This window comes from Piliocolobus tephrosceles, chromosome 3, assembly GCF_002776525.5.
Source record: "Piliocolobus tephrosceles isolate RC106 chromosome 3, ASM277652v3, whole genome shotgun sequence".
NCBI classification, from domain to species: Eukaryota; Metazoa; Chordata; class Mammalia; order Primates; family Cercopithecidae; genus Piliocolobus; species Piliocolobus tephrosceles.
Window position 1 is genome coordinate 4,129,296 of NC_045436.1, and position 17,721 is coordinate 4,147,016.

The 17,721-nt window shown below is 37.9% G+C and overlaps 1 protein-coding gene across 9 annotated transcripts in view; it reads left to right on the forward strand.

The window, feature by feature from the left end:
* SORBS2 (sorbin and SH3 domain containing 2) overlaps nucleotides 1-17,721 on the forward strand; it is a 378,235-nt gene that overhangs the window by 263,700 nt on the left and 96,814 nt on the right. For 2 of the 9 annotated variants that reach the window (XM_026456057.1, XM_026456058.1), the window contains exons 1-2: nucleotides 10,159-10,204; nucleotides 15,944-16,036. The exons of 2 other annotated variants lie outside the window; for them this stretch is intronic. In XM_026456057.1, the coding sequence (XP_026311842.1) occupies nucleotides 10,195-10,204; nucleotides 15,944-16,036 (103 nt within the window). In that variant the 5' untranslated portion in view covers nucleotides 10,159-10,194. Of the gene's footprint in view, nucleotides 1-10,154; nucleotides 10,205-15,943; nucleotides 16,037-17,721 lie in introns of those variants that run through there. 5 more of the 9 variants (XM_023221009.2, XM_023221010.2, XM_023221003.3 and 2 more) reach the window with 4 other exon arrangements.

The following is a 17,721-nucleotide window of genomic DNA, read 5'->3' on the forward strand; positions in this document are numbered from 1 at the left end:
AAAGGTCCAAGATAAAAGAATGAGTGTTGAGAGTTTGTTTCTGTAGATAAAAGGGAAAGAAATGACTACTGAAGATCAGATTAAGTAGGGTTTCACTACATATGTTAAAATATGGCAACTAACAATCTTAAAAGGTGTTCTGATCATTTCTACGTTTAGCCACTAGGTCAAATAAGTTAGGGTATTATGAAACAACAAAAACTATGTTCAAATAAGTTTCACTGTTCTCCACTGTATAACTGTGGAGTATAAATTTGTATTTGTGTGTTGTTTTTCTTGCCTATTTTTGGTGGATTGAGTGAAAGTTTTAGCTTTAAATAGTGGCAGGGCATGAAGGACTATATTAGGTATGAAAAATCAAGAATGCTGGGAACACGTGTGTGGGGTGAGAACTAAAAGTGAGGTCATCTCGGCTGGCATTTTGCTGAACAAAAGGGCAACAGATACCACATCCCATTTTGTTGTACAATTCTGAAGTCTTAAACCCCTGATCTCTAGGATGGACTTGTTTTCATTCTTTCTGATGGCAGTTGTGAACCAGATGGTTAAAAACCCAGCTTTGAGAAACAGTCTCATTTGGAGATCATGTTTCTTACATTCAGGGTACATCTTGAGGGAATATTGAAGCTTCTAGCTGCAACTGTTATTCCTGCATCTTCTTGTCAATTCAAAGTACGAATTTGGTATATTTGAGAGTATTAACCCTAAGGGCCACTGGGATGAGTTCCATGAGGTGAAAGAAAAAATAAACCTCAAGTACATGTCAATAACTTTTCCTGTTGCTGCTGGTAGTCACCTGGAAACTCCCCATAGTGTCTCTACCATATTGTTCTGTGACCCACCCTGCCTCCCCAAGCACAGCCTCCAAACCTGCCTAGAGACTCAAGTTCATGCCAACCTGACTCACGCACAGACACATGTGGACACTTTAAAAGTGAGGCAGCCATAGCCCAATCTTCTTTGATTCATGCAACCACCGTTCATTTAGACATTGATTTAATTATATTTTTCAACAATTGCATTAAAGCCCTTAGACTTATTCCATATAAATTTTTGAAAAGCCAGTCTGTTCAACCTAATCATGAAATTTAGTTTAGCCAAATTTAATTCAGCCTGTCAAGGTCATCTTTCTACTTATTACCTACCCCCCTCTCATGTGTGTGCCTTCTGTAGAATCAATATGCACACCACTTTGTTTTCCCTAAAATAAAACTGTGGGAGACACAGTCGGAAAAGGGTACTCCTCAAATTGTGTGAATAAAACCTTTTATTCACCTATGATTCAGCTTAACACTTGTACATTTAGTACATAGAGAAACATAAGGAATTTTCTCAAATTTCTGAAAAACAAAGGAGCAGCAGTATATAAATAATAATACATTTCTGATGTCAGGAGTAAATAACTTATTATTTTCTCACTCAAATTTTCTAAAATGAATCAAACTGTCTTAAGATGTGCAATTTAAGATACATTTTGACCAGGCGTGGAAGCTCACACCTGTAATTCCAGCACTTTGGGAGACCAAGGCGGGCAGATTACCTGAGGTTAAGAGTTCGAGACCAGCATGGCCAACATGGTGAAACCCCATCTCTACTAAAAATACTACAATTAGCCGGGCATGATGGCACACATCTGTAATCTCAGCTACTCGGGAGGCTGAGGCGGGAGAATTGCTCGAACCTGGGAGGTGGAGGCTGCAGTGAGCCAAGATTGCACCACTGTACTCCACCCTGGCCAACAGAGTGAGACCCTGTCTCAAAAAAAAAAAAAAAAAAGGTACATTTCATTCTGGATAAATTTTGTAAGTAATGTATTACTTAAATTTTAAGACTATAAGATCAAATTAGAGCAAATTTTCCCCCCGCCCCAAGATTTAAATTCCACATAGCGAGTGGGATTTCACCATTGCAGATCTGAGACACATATAAACATGAATTGGTAATAATTCTGACAGTATATTCTGTCAAAAATTCTGACAAACTTTGACATTGCTAAGGTACGGAAATGTTGTTTCAGGTGTTCAGGAAACAGGTGCATTCAATCAGAAGAAAAGTGTGGCTTTTTAAAAATAGTGAATTAACAATAAGCAGGCTTATTTAACCACAATAGTTTCACAATGTAACATTACCATGAAAATAACTTAAAATAAATATACTTATTAACTGGAAATTCTAAGGTTTTCAGAAAAAAAATATATCAATAGCTGTTGGTCTAGGCTTAGACCAAGAAGGTCTGAGATGCTCTGGGGTGAGCAGACCTGATTAACACTTTCGTTTGGATTTGTGCTGTGATTGGGCAAAAGGAATCCTTGTCATAGCAACCACTGTTTTCCTACTAGTCCTAGAAGAAGAAACATACAGTTCTATGTTAACAGTTCTTATTTTATTCATCAAACAGTTTTGCCTTCTACCACACTGTCTTCTCATATTTTGTTCTTTTCCTTAACCCCTAACTCCTGCCTCATATGATTCAGCACTTAATTAAGCAGGATATTATAATATTTTAAAGGGAAAGATCTTGATTTCTTTTGTTGTTTTTTTGTTTGTTTGTTTGTTGTTTTGTTTTGCTTTGTCAAGATGGAGTCTTGCTCTGCCGCCCAGGCTGGAGTGCAATGGCGCGATCTCGGCTCACTGCAGCCTTCGGCTCACTGCAACCTCCACCTCCCGGGTTCAAGACATTCTCCTGCCTCAGCCTCCCAAGTAGCTGGGACTACAGGCATGTGCCACCATGCTAGGCTAATTTTTGATTTTTAATAGAGATGGGGGTCTCTATGGCCATGTTGGCCAGGCTGATCTCGAACTCCTGACCTCAAGTGATCCTCCTGCTTTGGTCTCCCAAAGTGCTGGGATTACAGGCATGAGTCACTGCACCTGGCCAAGATCTTGATTTCAAATAATGTTTTAAGATTCCTTAAAGGAGGATGCCTATTATTTGCTAAAAGTCAGGAGAGATGAACTACTTTTGAGTATCTGCTTGGGGCATCCATTTGTCTTATCCTCAAATGTCTAACCCTAAAAATGAGTTGATTGATCTCAATCCCTAGCAGAGCCTTTGATACTTGGCTTTACTTAATGTCTAAGTATGAGACATGCAAGACTAGACTAGATTACATAATTCTTTTGATATCAGATGATTTTTATATTTCAATATATACAAATCAAAATGGAAGATTTTGAAATTAAAAGCAGTGAGAAACTTAGCAAAGCATAAAATTTTTAAAAATGGTTCTTTAAAAAGATCAAAGCTTTTCTCCTCAAAATAGAAATGTGTGCTTCTCAGTACGAGGTGGGAAATCGGAGGCACTCTCCCTTATTGAATTAAGCAGGAGTAGGCTGCCATCAGGATGTTATCACTCTGCAATTTGTCACACAATTTGTTATGTGACATTTTATAGACATCTCTTTTCTTTCAGCCATCACTTTCGGCTATCAACTGTCAAAGGGAAAGAGAATGATTTTTTTTTAAAAAAAGCTAATCATCACAACCTTTATAGTGTCACTTTCCCTTAGATCTAGTAGCATTGTCTATAGCTGGGCTAGGAGGCAAGGGTTTGATTCAACTATTTTCTTAGATTTTTCTCTTGTTCATGGCAATGTGGTGTGGGGGGCGGGGGGGGGTGCGCAGAAATCTTAGCTAAATAAAGGATCTTTTTAAGGAAGAAAGAAAGCTGCCTGGAAAGTAGAATTCCTTTTCAATTCCAACATGTTGCTAAGCTGGGTGTGGGACCACTGGGAGATGGGAAAATCCATAGAAATCAATCTAATAAACCATATGGCTTCTTCAATCTAAAGCAATACAATAATGCCCCGTGTATTTTCAGGAAAGTCCAGATTATCTTCCTAAGACTCAATCAAAGGTAAAGGTCTGCTTCAGAATATATGAAATATTAGTGAATGGGAACGATGCCAGTTTGCCGGATTGGGGATGCTTTGCTGTCAGTGGGGGAGTCGATGATAATGACATTGGTATAAATTGTTTGGATGCATAGAAATGGGCAGAACTGGGATTTGAGTCAAGCTTTGCCTATTTCTTGACCCATTCTTCGAATGCTATTCAGTTTGCCTACACATGTGTTACAGGGATATTCTAATTAATTCCTCATGTGTCTCTTTGATAAGGTGCCTGACTCATGAGATCCTCATTCAGGATCTGCATTATTTTCATTAGAATTTTTTTTGGCTTTTGATTTGCACTTTATAAGCCGATGGAATTCTCCTAATACTGTACTATCAAGTTGAACAAATGACTTAGTCTTAGAAAAAAGATGCACTTGGAAATACTTAGATCAGTTCTGTAATTATCCCTAAGCTTACAATATAAAAGTAAGGAACGCCATGAAAGTAGGGTGGCTGGGCATGGTGGCTCACACCTGTGATCCTAGCACTTTGAGAGGCTGAGGCAGGTGGATCATTTGAGGTCAGGAGTTCGAGACCAGCCTGGACAGCATGGTGAAACCCCATCTCTACTAAAAATATGGCGTGGTGGCACATGCCTGTAATCCCAGCTACTCAGGAGGCCGAGGCAGGAGAATCACTTGAACCCAGGAGGCAGAGATTGCAGTGGATCAAGATTGCACCATCACACTCCAGCCTGGGCAACAGAGCGAGACCCCACCTTAAAAAAAAAAAAAAAAAAAAAAAGAAGGTTCTGGACCAATATTAAATCACATGACCATTTAAAGCAAATAATTAAATGAGTGATTCACCAACTTTGAGACTTTGGAATAACATCAGAAGGAATCATTTACCAGGTGATCAACTTCTAATCAGTAAAGTCTTTAGGGAAAATTGGTAAGTATTTTGAACAGCTTACATTGTAAAGTCTCAAAAGGAAAATTGCTAGTTTCCTTGGAAGACGTATAGTCCTCTTTTTTCAGGAAATTTTTCCAGATATCAGGACATTTGGTCTAATTAAAATGAAAGCTTTGCATATTCTCATAAAAAATTATCAACAGCCTCATGTTCATTTGTTTCTTTACTACTCGTGGTAATAATTTCTCTTTATTCCTAGAAATGATGTTGAATGTGTTCTGGCCTCAGCATAGATAAATGGATGCCGTGGGTAATTTGGCTGCTGAACACTAAGGAACATTTTCAGGCACTGTTAGGGATTCTGGGAGGTACTTGTGTTCTTAGGAGCACGGACAGTCATGCCATCACTGTTGACTTGTGTGCCACCCGCTCAGAGGCAGAAGACTCTCTGAGCCAATTTCGAGAAACTAGTCAGAAAAGACTCTCTAAACTCACAAAACAAACTACTTGGAGTTTTCCTGTGAATATTTCAAAGCAGCATGTTGACATATAGGAAAGATAGGTGAAGATGAATGTCAACCTGAATTAAGTCATTTGACTATAATTGAAAGGTGAAATCACTTGGCATTTATGAATACGTCTTATTTTACCACAGTCAGAGATGGAGAGAGATGCATTAATGCATCGATCACTTAGGACAGTTTATCCAAAAAGAGTGCTACAAATGATCCCATTTCAAAATAAATAAGTAAATTCAAGTTAAAATCTGGTACATAACCTTAATATGATTGTATTTTTATTCTCATGTTTAAAATACATCTCTGTGAAAAAAAACTAACATCCTGCAATGTTTTCTTACTACTTAAACATCAATATGTCCTTTTTTGAATAATATATGAACTGTGAATATATTAATTTCAAAATAACTATAGCAATGTATTGGCTTAAGTTATCTTTTGGGCAAGTCCTCACATTAACTGAGCTAAAATTCAGTCCTCTAATTTCATACATGGTCTTGGTGCTTAAATTCAGGTCTACAAAAATAAAATGACCTACATAGAATTCTTGGCCAACACTGGGGAAAGGATTTTGTCTCTGCTGCTCCTCAAAATGGGATGCCTGGTAATCAAAACAATTCAAGCAGAGTTATAAGACAACAGGCACAAAGGCATGTTCATACCCATGCAGGATCAAACTCCTTAGGACCCTCTTTCAAAAGTTAAATTACCCAGTCTCTTCTCTTATGCATGTTGAGAACACAGTCTGCTCTGATTCAGAGAAAAGTGAGATGTCTGATAATCCGAAGACATTCAAGCAGAATTGGCCAGCTGTGGTGGCTCACGTCTGTAATCCCAGCACTTTGGGAGGCCGAGGCAGGAGGATCACAAGGTCAGGAGTTTGAGACCAGCCTGACCAACATGGTGAAACCCCGACTCTACTAAAAGTACAAAATTCAGCCAGGCGTGGTGGCTCACGCCTGTAATCCCAAGCTACTCAGGATGCTAAGGCAGGAGAATCACTTGAACCCAGGAGGTGGAGGTTGTAGTGAGCTGAGATGGCACCACTGCCCTCTAGCCTGGAAAACAGGGTAACCCCCCCAAAAAAAAAAAAAAAAAAAAGGAAAAGAAAAAAAAGAAATTCAAGCAGAATTAAAAGACTATAGATCCAAAGTCATGCTGTTAACAGCCCTTCCACGAACAATCAACACAGTCTATTGCCATATGTGTTTTGGCAGTGGAGGCTACTCTAAGCCATAAGTAAAAGAAATCCATTGTTGTCACAAAATAGGACACATATGAAGTTGCTTTTTATATGAAACTTTGACAAAAGTAAATACAACCCCCTAGCACCTATTGAAAATCATGTGACCCCTTCATGTTCAGAGAGTTCTTTGCTCCGTGGACCGTCTGCTAAGGCTCAAGGTAGTCTCCATGTTATGGTCAGTTCTCATAGCCTCGTCCCTGGTTCAATTCCAAGTGAAGAGAATACTTGAAATACTGTTTTCTAGTAGCAGGCAAAGACTCTAGGAATTTGATGCTTTCCAGAATAATCTGTGCTTGTTATGTAAGTACAATCAAGGACACTTTTTCAGAGCAGAACAAAAGAGATTAGATTCACTTTAGTTTGAACTGTCTAATGAGAGCTCTCAGTCGTGGATTTGTTAATGGACTTAGCACAAATAATGGAAATAGAATCATGCATTTTTATTAGTCATCCAAGAAGCCTTTCGGTTTCAGGTTCTTCTTGAGAGCTCAGTCACTGGGGTTCTTCTTTTAACGACTTGGAAAATGTCTTGCTTAATTAGGAAGTTAGTCATTTCACATTTTGACATCGAAAACAATGGGAAGTTGAAAAACCTCACAAATTACATTTATAAGTAACAGGATACGTCACTTTAAAGATGAAAACCTCAAGGATTTGTGGCACCTTTCTTTGTTCTTGTTAGTCCTATTTTACTTTTTGAGTGTTAGATGTTCTGTAAATATCGGCATTTGAATTCAAACAATAGATGTTGATAACTAGTTCTGCAACTTGGTACAAAAACATTATTACAGTGTATCAGCAGATTTTGTATTCTGAGAGTTAACCTTCTGTATTTGATGCTTTCTTTGTCGATCACTATTATTCTAGTCCAAATACTGTCTTCCTCATTCAGTTTTAAAACCTTAAGCAGTTTTAAGCACAGCGTCGCCTGGTTTCAAAAGGAATGATGAAGTCGAATTTGGGAAAGGTCCTTATACTCCTCATTTTCTGGAGGTTGTTTATCCCTTCTGGTTTTAGAAGTTGCCTCGGTCTCAGTCACAGACATCCCCTGAGGCTTTTCTTTTCCATTTATTTTGTCCATTTAAGGTTAACATATTAGGAGTTTTGCTACCGAGAGAGGAAAATAAATATGTTTAAAGGCGCTTTCCCAAAGCTCCTGTGCTGACCACTGCCCTCTTCCCTGACCTCGTCGGTATCCCTCAATATAGGCGGTCTTAAGGCTACCAAGTTGAGTTTTTAGAAATATGCCACATTTTTCTGTGTAATTCTGGAGAAAAACAAAACAACAAAGTAAAACAGAAATGCACCTGTTTAGTTGCATACACTGACAAATAGGAGATAAAATTCATCATCATAAAATTTCCCTTCATCATTTTTCAGAGTCTGTTGGCCTATGACCTGTCACTGTGAAGTTCCCCATAACCCTGTGGAAACTCAGTTCTGGCCTGGCCACACTAAGCATGGCTCCTGCCCTGCTCCCGACACTGCAACGATGCCTGGGGCAGACGGGCGAGGATATGACACTGAACACAGACTACACAAAAATTAAACACCACATAGCAAGGATATCATCTATATTGTTTTCAGCTTAGAGCTCTAAAAACATATATTGAGGTGATTATCAGTACTGTGATTTTACCCATTTTAAATGTTCATTAATTTAGCATTTATTGAGTCCTATGGTATTAGTAATTCAATCTAGGCAAATATGTGTGTGTGTGTACATATACATGTGTATATAGCAAAATGAAGATTACATTATACATATATATATATCTATATATAAAATCTTGCTTTATAATTATATTTCATAGGACTTAAGTATATTTTTAATGTTATTTTATTTCATCATTTTCCCCCCACTGGGAGAGAAGTACCATTATATTTAGCTAAAATTCACATTTTGATTTTATTATTATAATTTTACCTCAGTAATGAACAAAGTCAGGCTTTCCATAAGAGGTGAACTCAGATAGCCACATTGAAAGAAAATAATAGTTGTCAAATTGAGCAGAGGAAATGGTCAGAAAGGAGAAGAGGGTGAGAACCTTGGCAGACAAAGGCAAAAAAAGCCAGGAAGCTCATTTGCTGCTCTTTTTAGAGACTGAAAAAACTATATTTATGAAAAGTCTTTCATGCCAGGTGATCGTGCCAATGATTTCATTTCAAACTTATCCTCGTTCATCCAAAAGGAATAAATAAAATTCTTGAAAATGTTCAGATGTTGTAGTGCTAATGCTCCTGGAAGCTGTGAGTGTGTCGTGCTGGGGGAGATTCTTGTGGATCCTGAACAACAGGCCCACTCAGGAGCAAAGGCCAAGTGGCCGGGGTCAGACAGCTCTTGCAGGGAGCTCTGAGACTTAGGAGATTTGCTTCCTTATCAGCATGTGTTTCCTCTTTGGTCTCAGAGTATGGATAAATAGGAAACTCCATAAATGGACTAAGAGAATATACCAGAGAAAGAACTAAGTCATCTCACTTGTCGTAAAACAATACACAATATTTAAAACATTTTTCTGAGACAAGCCCTTGCTGCCAACCATTTCTAGTGAATTAATCTCAATTGCTCTGCATCCAACATTTCACTGGGAAAAATCAGTGTTCAATACTAATGCAGAAATGAGTTTTGTAGTAACCATCTATTTCCTGTGTCTTAAAAAAAGAGACAGATGAATCTCATCTTTCTTGACAGTGTCCTCAAAATATGTGTTACATTCATTACATATTCCCCGGTACTAAATAGACCAGCATATGTAAGGCAATGATTTTGAAGTGCCAGGGTAACTTTTAAAACTCTAGAAGAGTACACTTAACAGATAGTCATTTCAGGCTTAGGGAACAAAAACCGTTTGTATAAATATTTGTAAAAGAAATTTAATTTTTTAAAAAGAAAACTCAACCAGTCACGGTGGCTCACACCTGTAAATTCCAGGGGGAAGGATGGCTTGAGTCTGGGAGATGAAGGCTGCAGTGAGCTATGATCACACCAACTGCACTCCAGCCTGGGTAACAGAGCATAACCCTCTCTCTCTGAAAAAGAAACAAACAGGACAAGCAAGGCGACTCACGCATGTAATCCCAGCACCTTGGGAGTCCGAATCAGGTGGATCAAGAGGTCAAGAGTTCAAGACTAGCCTGGACAATATAATGAAACCCCATCTCCACTAAAAATATAAAAAATGAGCTGGGTATGGTGGCATGTGCCTGTAATCCCAGCTATTCAGGAGGCTGAGGCAGGGGAATTGCTTGAACCCAGGAGGTGGAGGTTGCAGTGAGCCAAGATCACACCACTGCACTCCAGCATGGGCGACAGTGAGGGACTCCGTCTCAAAAAAAAAAAAAGAAAGAAAAAGAAAAAGAAAGAAACAAGCACAAAACTTCTCCATTTTCATCCATTAATGCTCACCATAAAGCAAAAGCATAAAAACAGAATATGATCTGTTTTATGATCATAGGACCAATAATTAAAGTTTAACATGAAGAAAATTATCAATTCTTCCTACCTTATTAAACACTGATTTAAATAAAACTAATGATAATGTGATATTAACTTACAGGTACATCAAAAGCAAGACACGCTTTCATGATATTTTCTTCACATGCTAGCGAACAAATTATGCACCGTTTTTTTTCTACAGGAAAACTGAAGACTTTAATACCAAACCCTCCAAGGTCAAAATGAACACAGGTACGCTGTCTGTTAGTTTTCGACTCTCTGAGCCTTGCTCCCCAAAAGTCATGTTGGCCCTCAATCATTAGCTTAGCACTCCACTGATCCTAGGTGTATTCTGAGTTTCTGATTAGATACGTAGCGTAGATGCATTCCTTTCTCTCTTTGCATTTGTGCTCCACTCTTATGGCACCAAACAGAATTTTCTGTTCTGTTACTTGCTCCTACTCCCTTTGTCTCTAATCACATGTTAAAACGAACTCCTCTAAACAATTGGAAGAGGTATTTGTTTGTGTACATTTGTTTGTGTACTTTTGAAATCTCTCACTTAAAAATAGGCTAAATTCAAAGGCACGTTGCTCTAGTGGAAACTACTTAAAACGTATCTGTTTTTTAAACTCTTTATGTTGAAGAAGTCAGCAGATAGAGTGTCAACGTTTTATACAAAGTCAGCTTAATTAACCTATAGTCACAATTCACATAGTGTTATAAGCATTATATGTATAGATGTGAGGATAGTATCTCCAACTAGCTTAACAACTGTGCCTCTAAACTGTATTGTATACATTTTAACTGTAGAAGTGTTCATGATACATGCTTTGTACATATGAACTTTTTTCCACAGTAGACATAATTTGGCTTATAATTTTGCCTTCCCCCCTTCTTGAAATATACAATATTAAGTAATTCAAGAAACAACTTTCTCATTGAGATTTTGTAACTTGTGTTGAAATTTCCTATCCACAAGAGATCACTGGAAAGTTGTTGGAGCCGTCACCCCATGGCAGAGTAGAAAGGATGGCCCAAGATATTATCTCATGTCCAGCTGGTTGCCTTTTTGAGGTCTCTTGTTGCATCGAAGTACCTACAGGGGGATTACCCAACCACTGGCGAGGACCAATACCTAATCCCCAGGTTGAGTGCAGAGCCTTGTGCCATGTGCCATGTACCATAGTGGCCTCAGAGAAGCCTGTGTGGGCAGGCTCCTGAGGATGCTGTCACCTTGCAGACAAGTGGACAACAGGCAATATGAGGATACTGGAGACAGTCAAAACACACAAGGAAGGCTCAGCCATCAAGAGAAGTTGTAACCCTGCAAATGCACCACACAAAGGCATCTTGAGGATTGGAGATGCCAGAATTAGACATGGGGAGTGAAGTAGAAAATATTACTAGGTAAAGGAGACAAAAGAAAGCAAATAGAATGTAGAGCCCACAGCTGGATTAGCATCAGCCATGTTTTGGAGCTACAAAGTCACTCCAGCAGAAGTTTCACATGAGGAAGTGATCTTTCCTGATCCTTCCAAGACATCTCCCTGTAGACTTAAGTGGATCATAACTTCCCAGTATTCCTCATTTTACTGAGTGCCCATTTTCCTGTTTATTATAACCCTATTATGATGGAGATATGCATACATGATATACTGAATATACTGTGTTCATGTGCAGTACATTCCATAATTGACCTTCCTATTCATATAATTCAATCCCTCATAGCAAAGTAAGCACACAAAAATTTGCAAATTTGTTTCAGTCACTAAGGTCCTTGAGCCAAGTTACTGTTTGGCAGCACAAATGTAACCCTCTAAAGTATCTTCTCATTTCTAAGGAGTGAGCTTGACTCTGGATGGGATGCAGTTTGGGTAGGTTTATTTCGCTTATGTGGATGAACTTCCACTTATGTATAATGATTGGCAAATATGGTATTCAAACCTGTGCATAAAATTGATCAAAAGTGACTGAAAACTTTTGCTCAAAATTCCAAAATAATAATTTTAATGTTTTTACAAAAACATACCATTTTGAAATATATATGTATATGCATACACACATATATTGCCTTAGAAATTTACAATCTAACAATGCTTAGAAAGCATTGTTACTGTGTTTACAAAATGAAGTAGGCATTTGTTCCTAAAGAGCTAGTAAAAAAACTGGCCTGCATTATCTATCTTCAGATAGGCAGATGATTGATAGATAGATAGATAGATAGATAGATAGATAGATAGATAGATAGATGAATAAAGTGGCCCCACAAGTTATTTTTCTAGTCCCCAAAATAGCTTCTAGCTCTTCTTCTTTTTTGTCTATCTACCTTTCTATCTATTGATAGAAAATACTGATAGAAAGGTAGATAGATATAGATAATGCAGATAATATATGGATAGATAACACAAATAGATAATCTATATAGATAGATGATACAGGCCAGTCTTATTGATATTAATATTCATTTAAACAAGAATATATCTCTTTATTGATTCATATATCTATCCAATATATCAATTATTAAAAAGCTATATTCCTATTTAAATCTTCATGTGTCAGTCACTACGGTTAAAAAGCATTCTTTTAAGTTAAGTATTTGCTTTTAATCAGTACATAATAAACTAGCCATGGGGAATCCAGTTAATTTTTCATACTACAGTGTTTAAACAATGTAGAAAAAATATACAAAACATGTTATATGTCCACTTTTAGAATTTTTAACCCATTACTTTCTTAGGCATATCTTAGCTATCAAAGAAAGGAGAGACGGAAAGACATCAAATAATTCTCCATGTATAATTTACCCATATGAGTGGTTTCCAGCAGTAGGAACAGCTTCCAGGAATCTTGCAGCTCAGGGGAAGAGGAGCCCAGCCAGGCTGTAGGTCATTCATGAGGACCAAAGGCAAAACCAGCATTAGGATTCTTTAGGATAAACCGACACATGAAAGGTAGCATCCTCGTTTTAAGATGTTAAAAATATCTTCAAGGAGTATCAGAAAGTATCAATACATAAGGAAGTAGAAACAGAATATAATAGATTATTCTGTTCCAGCAATTTTACAAATGCCTCGAGTTTTAGAATTCAGCTCTTTATTAAACTTTATTAAAGACGGAGTCTCTATTTATTTCATCTAGGACTTAGAGCTTCCTAAAGTACATAAATTGGCAAAGATTCCCAAACTTTCTTGGTTTACAGTGACCTTTAATGTCTCAGTAATTTTTTCATTGTGCTTCTAGGCCAAAAATACCTAACACTTCTATTTATTAAGTAGTTAGATGCTAACAACTTAATAACTTAATAATTACTTTATAAATATTTTTTTCTAACAACTTAGAAGCCATTTGACAAAATAATACACATAAATTGAAGGAAAATAGTTTTATTTCCTTCTTTATAACATGAATTACTTACTAATAATATGTGTGTGCCTGTTGCACACTGAAAAATTTCTCAGACCTCAGAATGAGATTGTTCATGGCCACTCTCATTTACTGATCTAAAATGTTTTATAGGCCAGACAGGCACAGTGGCTCACGCCTGTAATTCCAGCATTTTGGGAGGCTGAGCCAGGAGGATCACTTGACTGCAGATGTTGGAGACAAGCCTGGGCAACATAGTGAGACCCTATCTGTATAAAATTTTTTAAAATTAGCTGGGTGTGGTGGCATGTGCCTGTAATCCCAGCGATGAGGGAAGCTGAGGTAGGAGGATCAGCTTGAGCCCGGTGAGCTCCGAGTGCGTCACTACCCTCCAGCCTGGGCAACAGAGCAAGACCCTGTCTCTAAACATAAATAAATAAAATGTTCTTCAGAGGGTACTTGCATTTTATCATGGCAACTATCAAAATCCCAGTTTTTTAAAAATATGATGTCATCAAAAGGAATATAGCACATCTATTACGCTGAAACCGTGCACTGCCCCAAGCGAGCAATTCCTGGAGCGTCCAACAGTTGGCGCTGTGTTTTCCTTAAAACAGGAAGTGTCCCCCAACACCCTTGCGGATTCACGGCGCAGCCCAGGGCATCTCAGCCCACAGGGTGGACACCAGAGTTTTAACCTGTGACCCTGGATCTTCTCATTCTGGAATTTTCTCTTTTCACCTATGTGCTTGTTAGATGTTCAGAATTAATAGAACTAGGAAATAAAATCACTCTTAGAGTGATGTCCGTTTTCACTGTCAACACCTTTGACTACACAACCATTCTAACCAGTTCACAGCTCCTGGAAGCAATAACGTTTCCTCCATCTTATCAGACACCCTTGTCTCTAAGCACTTTCAGTTTGCTGAGTTTGCTGAAATCCTTTTGGAGCCTCTCCTGAAGGAATCTTCAGTTGTTTCTACCATTTGTGTCACTTTCTTTGGGTTCTTAACTATAACCTTTGCTTTATTTAGTTCATTTTCTTTTAATATTCTTTCAAGTTGGTTTTCTGGTTTAATGATTTTCTACATTAAGAAATTGTTACTGTAAACATATACTTTAAAAAAGTGAAGTTTTGATATAAGAATTACTCCACTGATTTTAAGTTCTATTAATCTTACTATTTACAAATGTTATAAAAAATTCATTTGAATTATCCTTCCAAGCATCTTTACTCATCTAAATTCTGTCATGTCCAATAAACAAACTTGATACTTTCCCTATGAAAATAAAGAAAAAGGAAAAATGGACATGTCACAATATATCATGATTGTATTACTATATCGGTGGTTATATTGTCTTTTTTTATAACTTTCAAAAAGATTTAATTTAATTTGGTTTTACTTAAGCAGAATGAGGAGAATGAGCAAAACTATTTATTGCGCATACCATACTACAGAGGAATGTAAGAGTGGAATTTGAATCTGGTCATAAATAGAACATTGGCCTTCCAATTTTAAAAGACTTCTCTTCCAAATTTAGAAGTCTAAACTTTTCATAGCACATTAAAATGACTGATGAACTTACACAGATTTTATTTCACATTATGACTTGCATAAGTTTAAATATATGAATCATAGTACACATATTGTTAAAAGTATAAAAGCAATAAATGAGGCCAGGTGTGGTGGCTCATGCTTGTAATGGGAGGTCAAGGTGAAAAAAGCACTTGAGCCAGGGAGTTTGAGGCCAGCCTGGGGAACATAGCAAGACCATGTCTCTACAAAAAGTTAAAACGTTAGCCAGTGTGTGCCTGTGGTCCTAGCTACTCAGGAGACTGAGGCAGGAGGATTGCGTGAGCCCAGGAGGTTGAGATGGCAATGAGTTATGATGCACTCCAGCCTGGGTGATGGAGCAAGACCTGGCTCTAAAAATTTGAAAAGTAAAAGCAATATACTCCTTTCTTTAAACATGGTCATTTCGATACCATATATATCAATACTTTTATTTTAATAAGGCTGGTTATTTGCATAACTAACAATAACTACAGGACGAATGGACTTTCCATAATGCCATGTGTTCCTCTGTGAATCCTAAAAAATATATCATACCTGTGTCACTAATAATTTTTAGTGCAAGAATTATTCAAGCTCTCTTTGGGAATTACAACAGCTAGAAGATGGTAAAACTTAAATAACATTAACTTAAAAGTATGTTGTACCATAGCCCTTAATCCTGACATAGAGCTGATCCTTGACTCTGAAAGCCAGCTCCAATGCTTATAGATTTAGTATAAATTGAATTTAAATGGTATAAACAAGATTGACTTCTGTGCCTGAGTTTTCACAAAGAAAACCATACAATGTTAAGTATTAAGTCTTCCATGCTTTCACTAAAACAGTGACGCCAATTTCTAAGACAGATCCCTGGTCTTCCTTTGTTTTGCTTCATTTTGTTTGTTTTAGTTGGAGGGTGTTGTGAAATTGGCAGGTGCATTCCATGGTTACTAATTCTAACTGTTCATCTTTCTCATGGATGTCTGGCACATTTCACTTAAAACGCATGATACTGCACGTGCTTTTCCCGTTGCCTTGGCCTCTGCTATGTCATTTTTTTTGCTTCCAGATAGCGGTGGGTGTGCTCGCAAACGTGCCGCCATGTCTGTTACGCTAACATCTGTGAAGAGAGTGCAAAGTTCTCCAAACCTATTGGCTGCAGGTATATCACTAACTCACAGAATGTCGCACTTGAATGGCTTCTAGCTCTTCTGTTTTTGTTCTAAACATAAAAAGCAAAGGAAAATGAGATCTTGTAGTAAACATTTCAAATGTATAATTAAAAACAACAGTCACTTGCCAAAAATAGTTTGAGTAACCACAAGGGTTAATAACTATTTAAGTTTTTGTTATCTCATGAACTTAAGTAACATAATATTTCATTAAGATAACTCAGAGGTTTCTCTTTTTTTTTTTTTTTTTTTTTTTCAACCTAAAAACTGTTGGGGTAGGAGTACAAGGGTACAGGATGAAAAAGGGATTTGTAGGAAACTGAATCTTCATTAACTGGATTCTTTGTCAAAGGTTATGAACAGAATGATAGATCATTAGTTTTGAAAGAGACCTTTGCTTTCCTTTAATCCAGTCAGCAAAGACCCTTCTAATATATATATTTAAACATATCAAAATCTTGACTAATTAAGATTAACATGTACCCACAGATAGGAAGTCACTGGGGGCGTGAGATTTCAGCATCCACTCAGGTGGTCCCTTTATAATAAATCTCTGTTGTGACTACCGTTTTTTTTTTTTTTTTTTTTTTTGAGACGGAGTCTCGCTCTGTGGCCCAGGCTGGAGTGAGTGGCACAATCTCAGCTCACTGAGCTCACTGCAAGCTCTGCCTCCCGGGTTCCCGCCATTCTCCTGCCTCAGGCTCCCGAGTAGCTGGGACTACAGGCGCCGCCACCTCGCCCGGCTAGTTTTTTTTTTTTTTTTTTGTATTTTTTAGTAGAGATGGGGTTTCACCGTGTTAGCCAGGATGGTCTCGATCTCCTGACCTCGTGATCCGCCCGTCTCGGCCTCCCAAAGTGCTGGGATTACAGGCTTGAGCCACCGCGCCCGGCCCGTTGTGACTACCTAAGGCACAGTACCAAAGTTAGGCACAGTACCTGAGGCACAGTCTGCACTGGGAGGGGGTGCAGCTGTTAGAAGGTCAAAGGGAGGCCAGCAAGCCCAGTGCCTCGAGACCCTGAAATAGACCCACACCTGTTGGTGACTGGTTGGTTGGTTGGCTGGTTGGTTAGTTGCAGTTTGGGGATTCCTTGTCTTTTATTTATAAGATTAATGGATCTTGCAGCAGAAGTGAGAAAGGGATGGGGAGTCTTTAAATAATTGTAATTCTCACTATGCATATCACAGTCTTCTACACACATACATCTAGCAGTTGATTAAATACTCAGGGTGGTCTTCACTTTATAGTCACTTAATTCTAAACTACTGAGTTTCTCTTGAGAAAAAAAACAAAAACAAAAACGAACTTCCATATGGAGAATCCCACTTCCATTCACTACCTCTAATCCACAATGGATTTCAACGTCCAAGTTTAAATGCCCAGCTAGTGAGTTTAGTTATATATTAAGTTAAAAGAAAATGCACAAGGTTTATAGTATGACCTCATTTTGGTTAAAAAACATCTTTATACAAATCTCTATTTGTATGTATTGGCTCATGCATGTATAAACACAAAAAGGTGTTAGAAAAACTACAGATGTGTTTACATTGGATACTATGGGAAACAGGAATGAAGGCAAGTAAGACAATAAATGTTGAGAGTTCAGGGCCATCATGTAATTGGAATGCCAATACCCTGAATGTCATCGACATTTCAACCAAATAGGATCTCAGCCC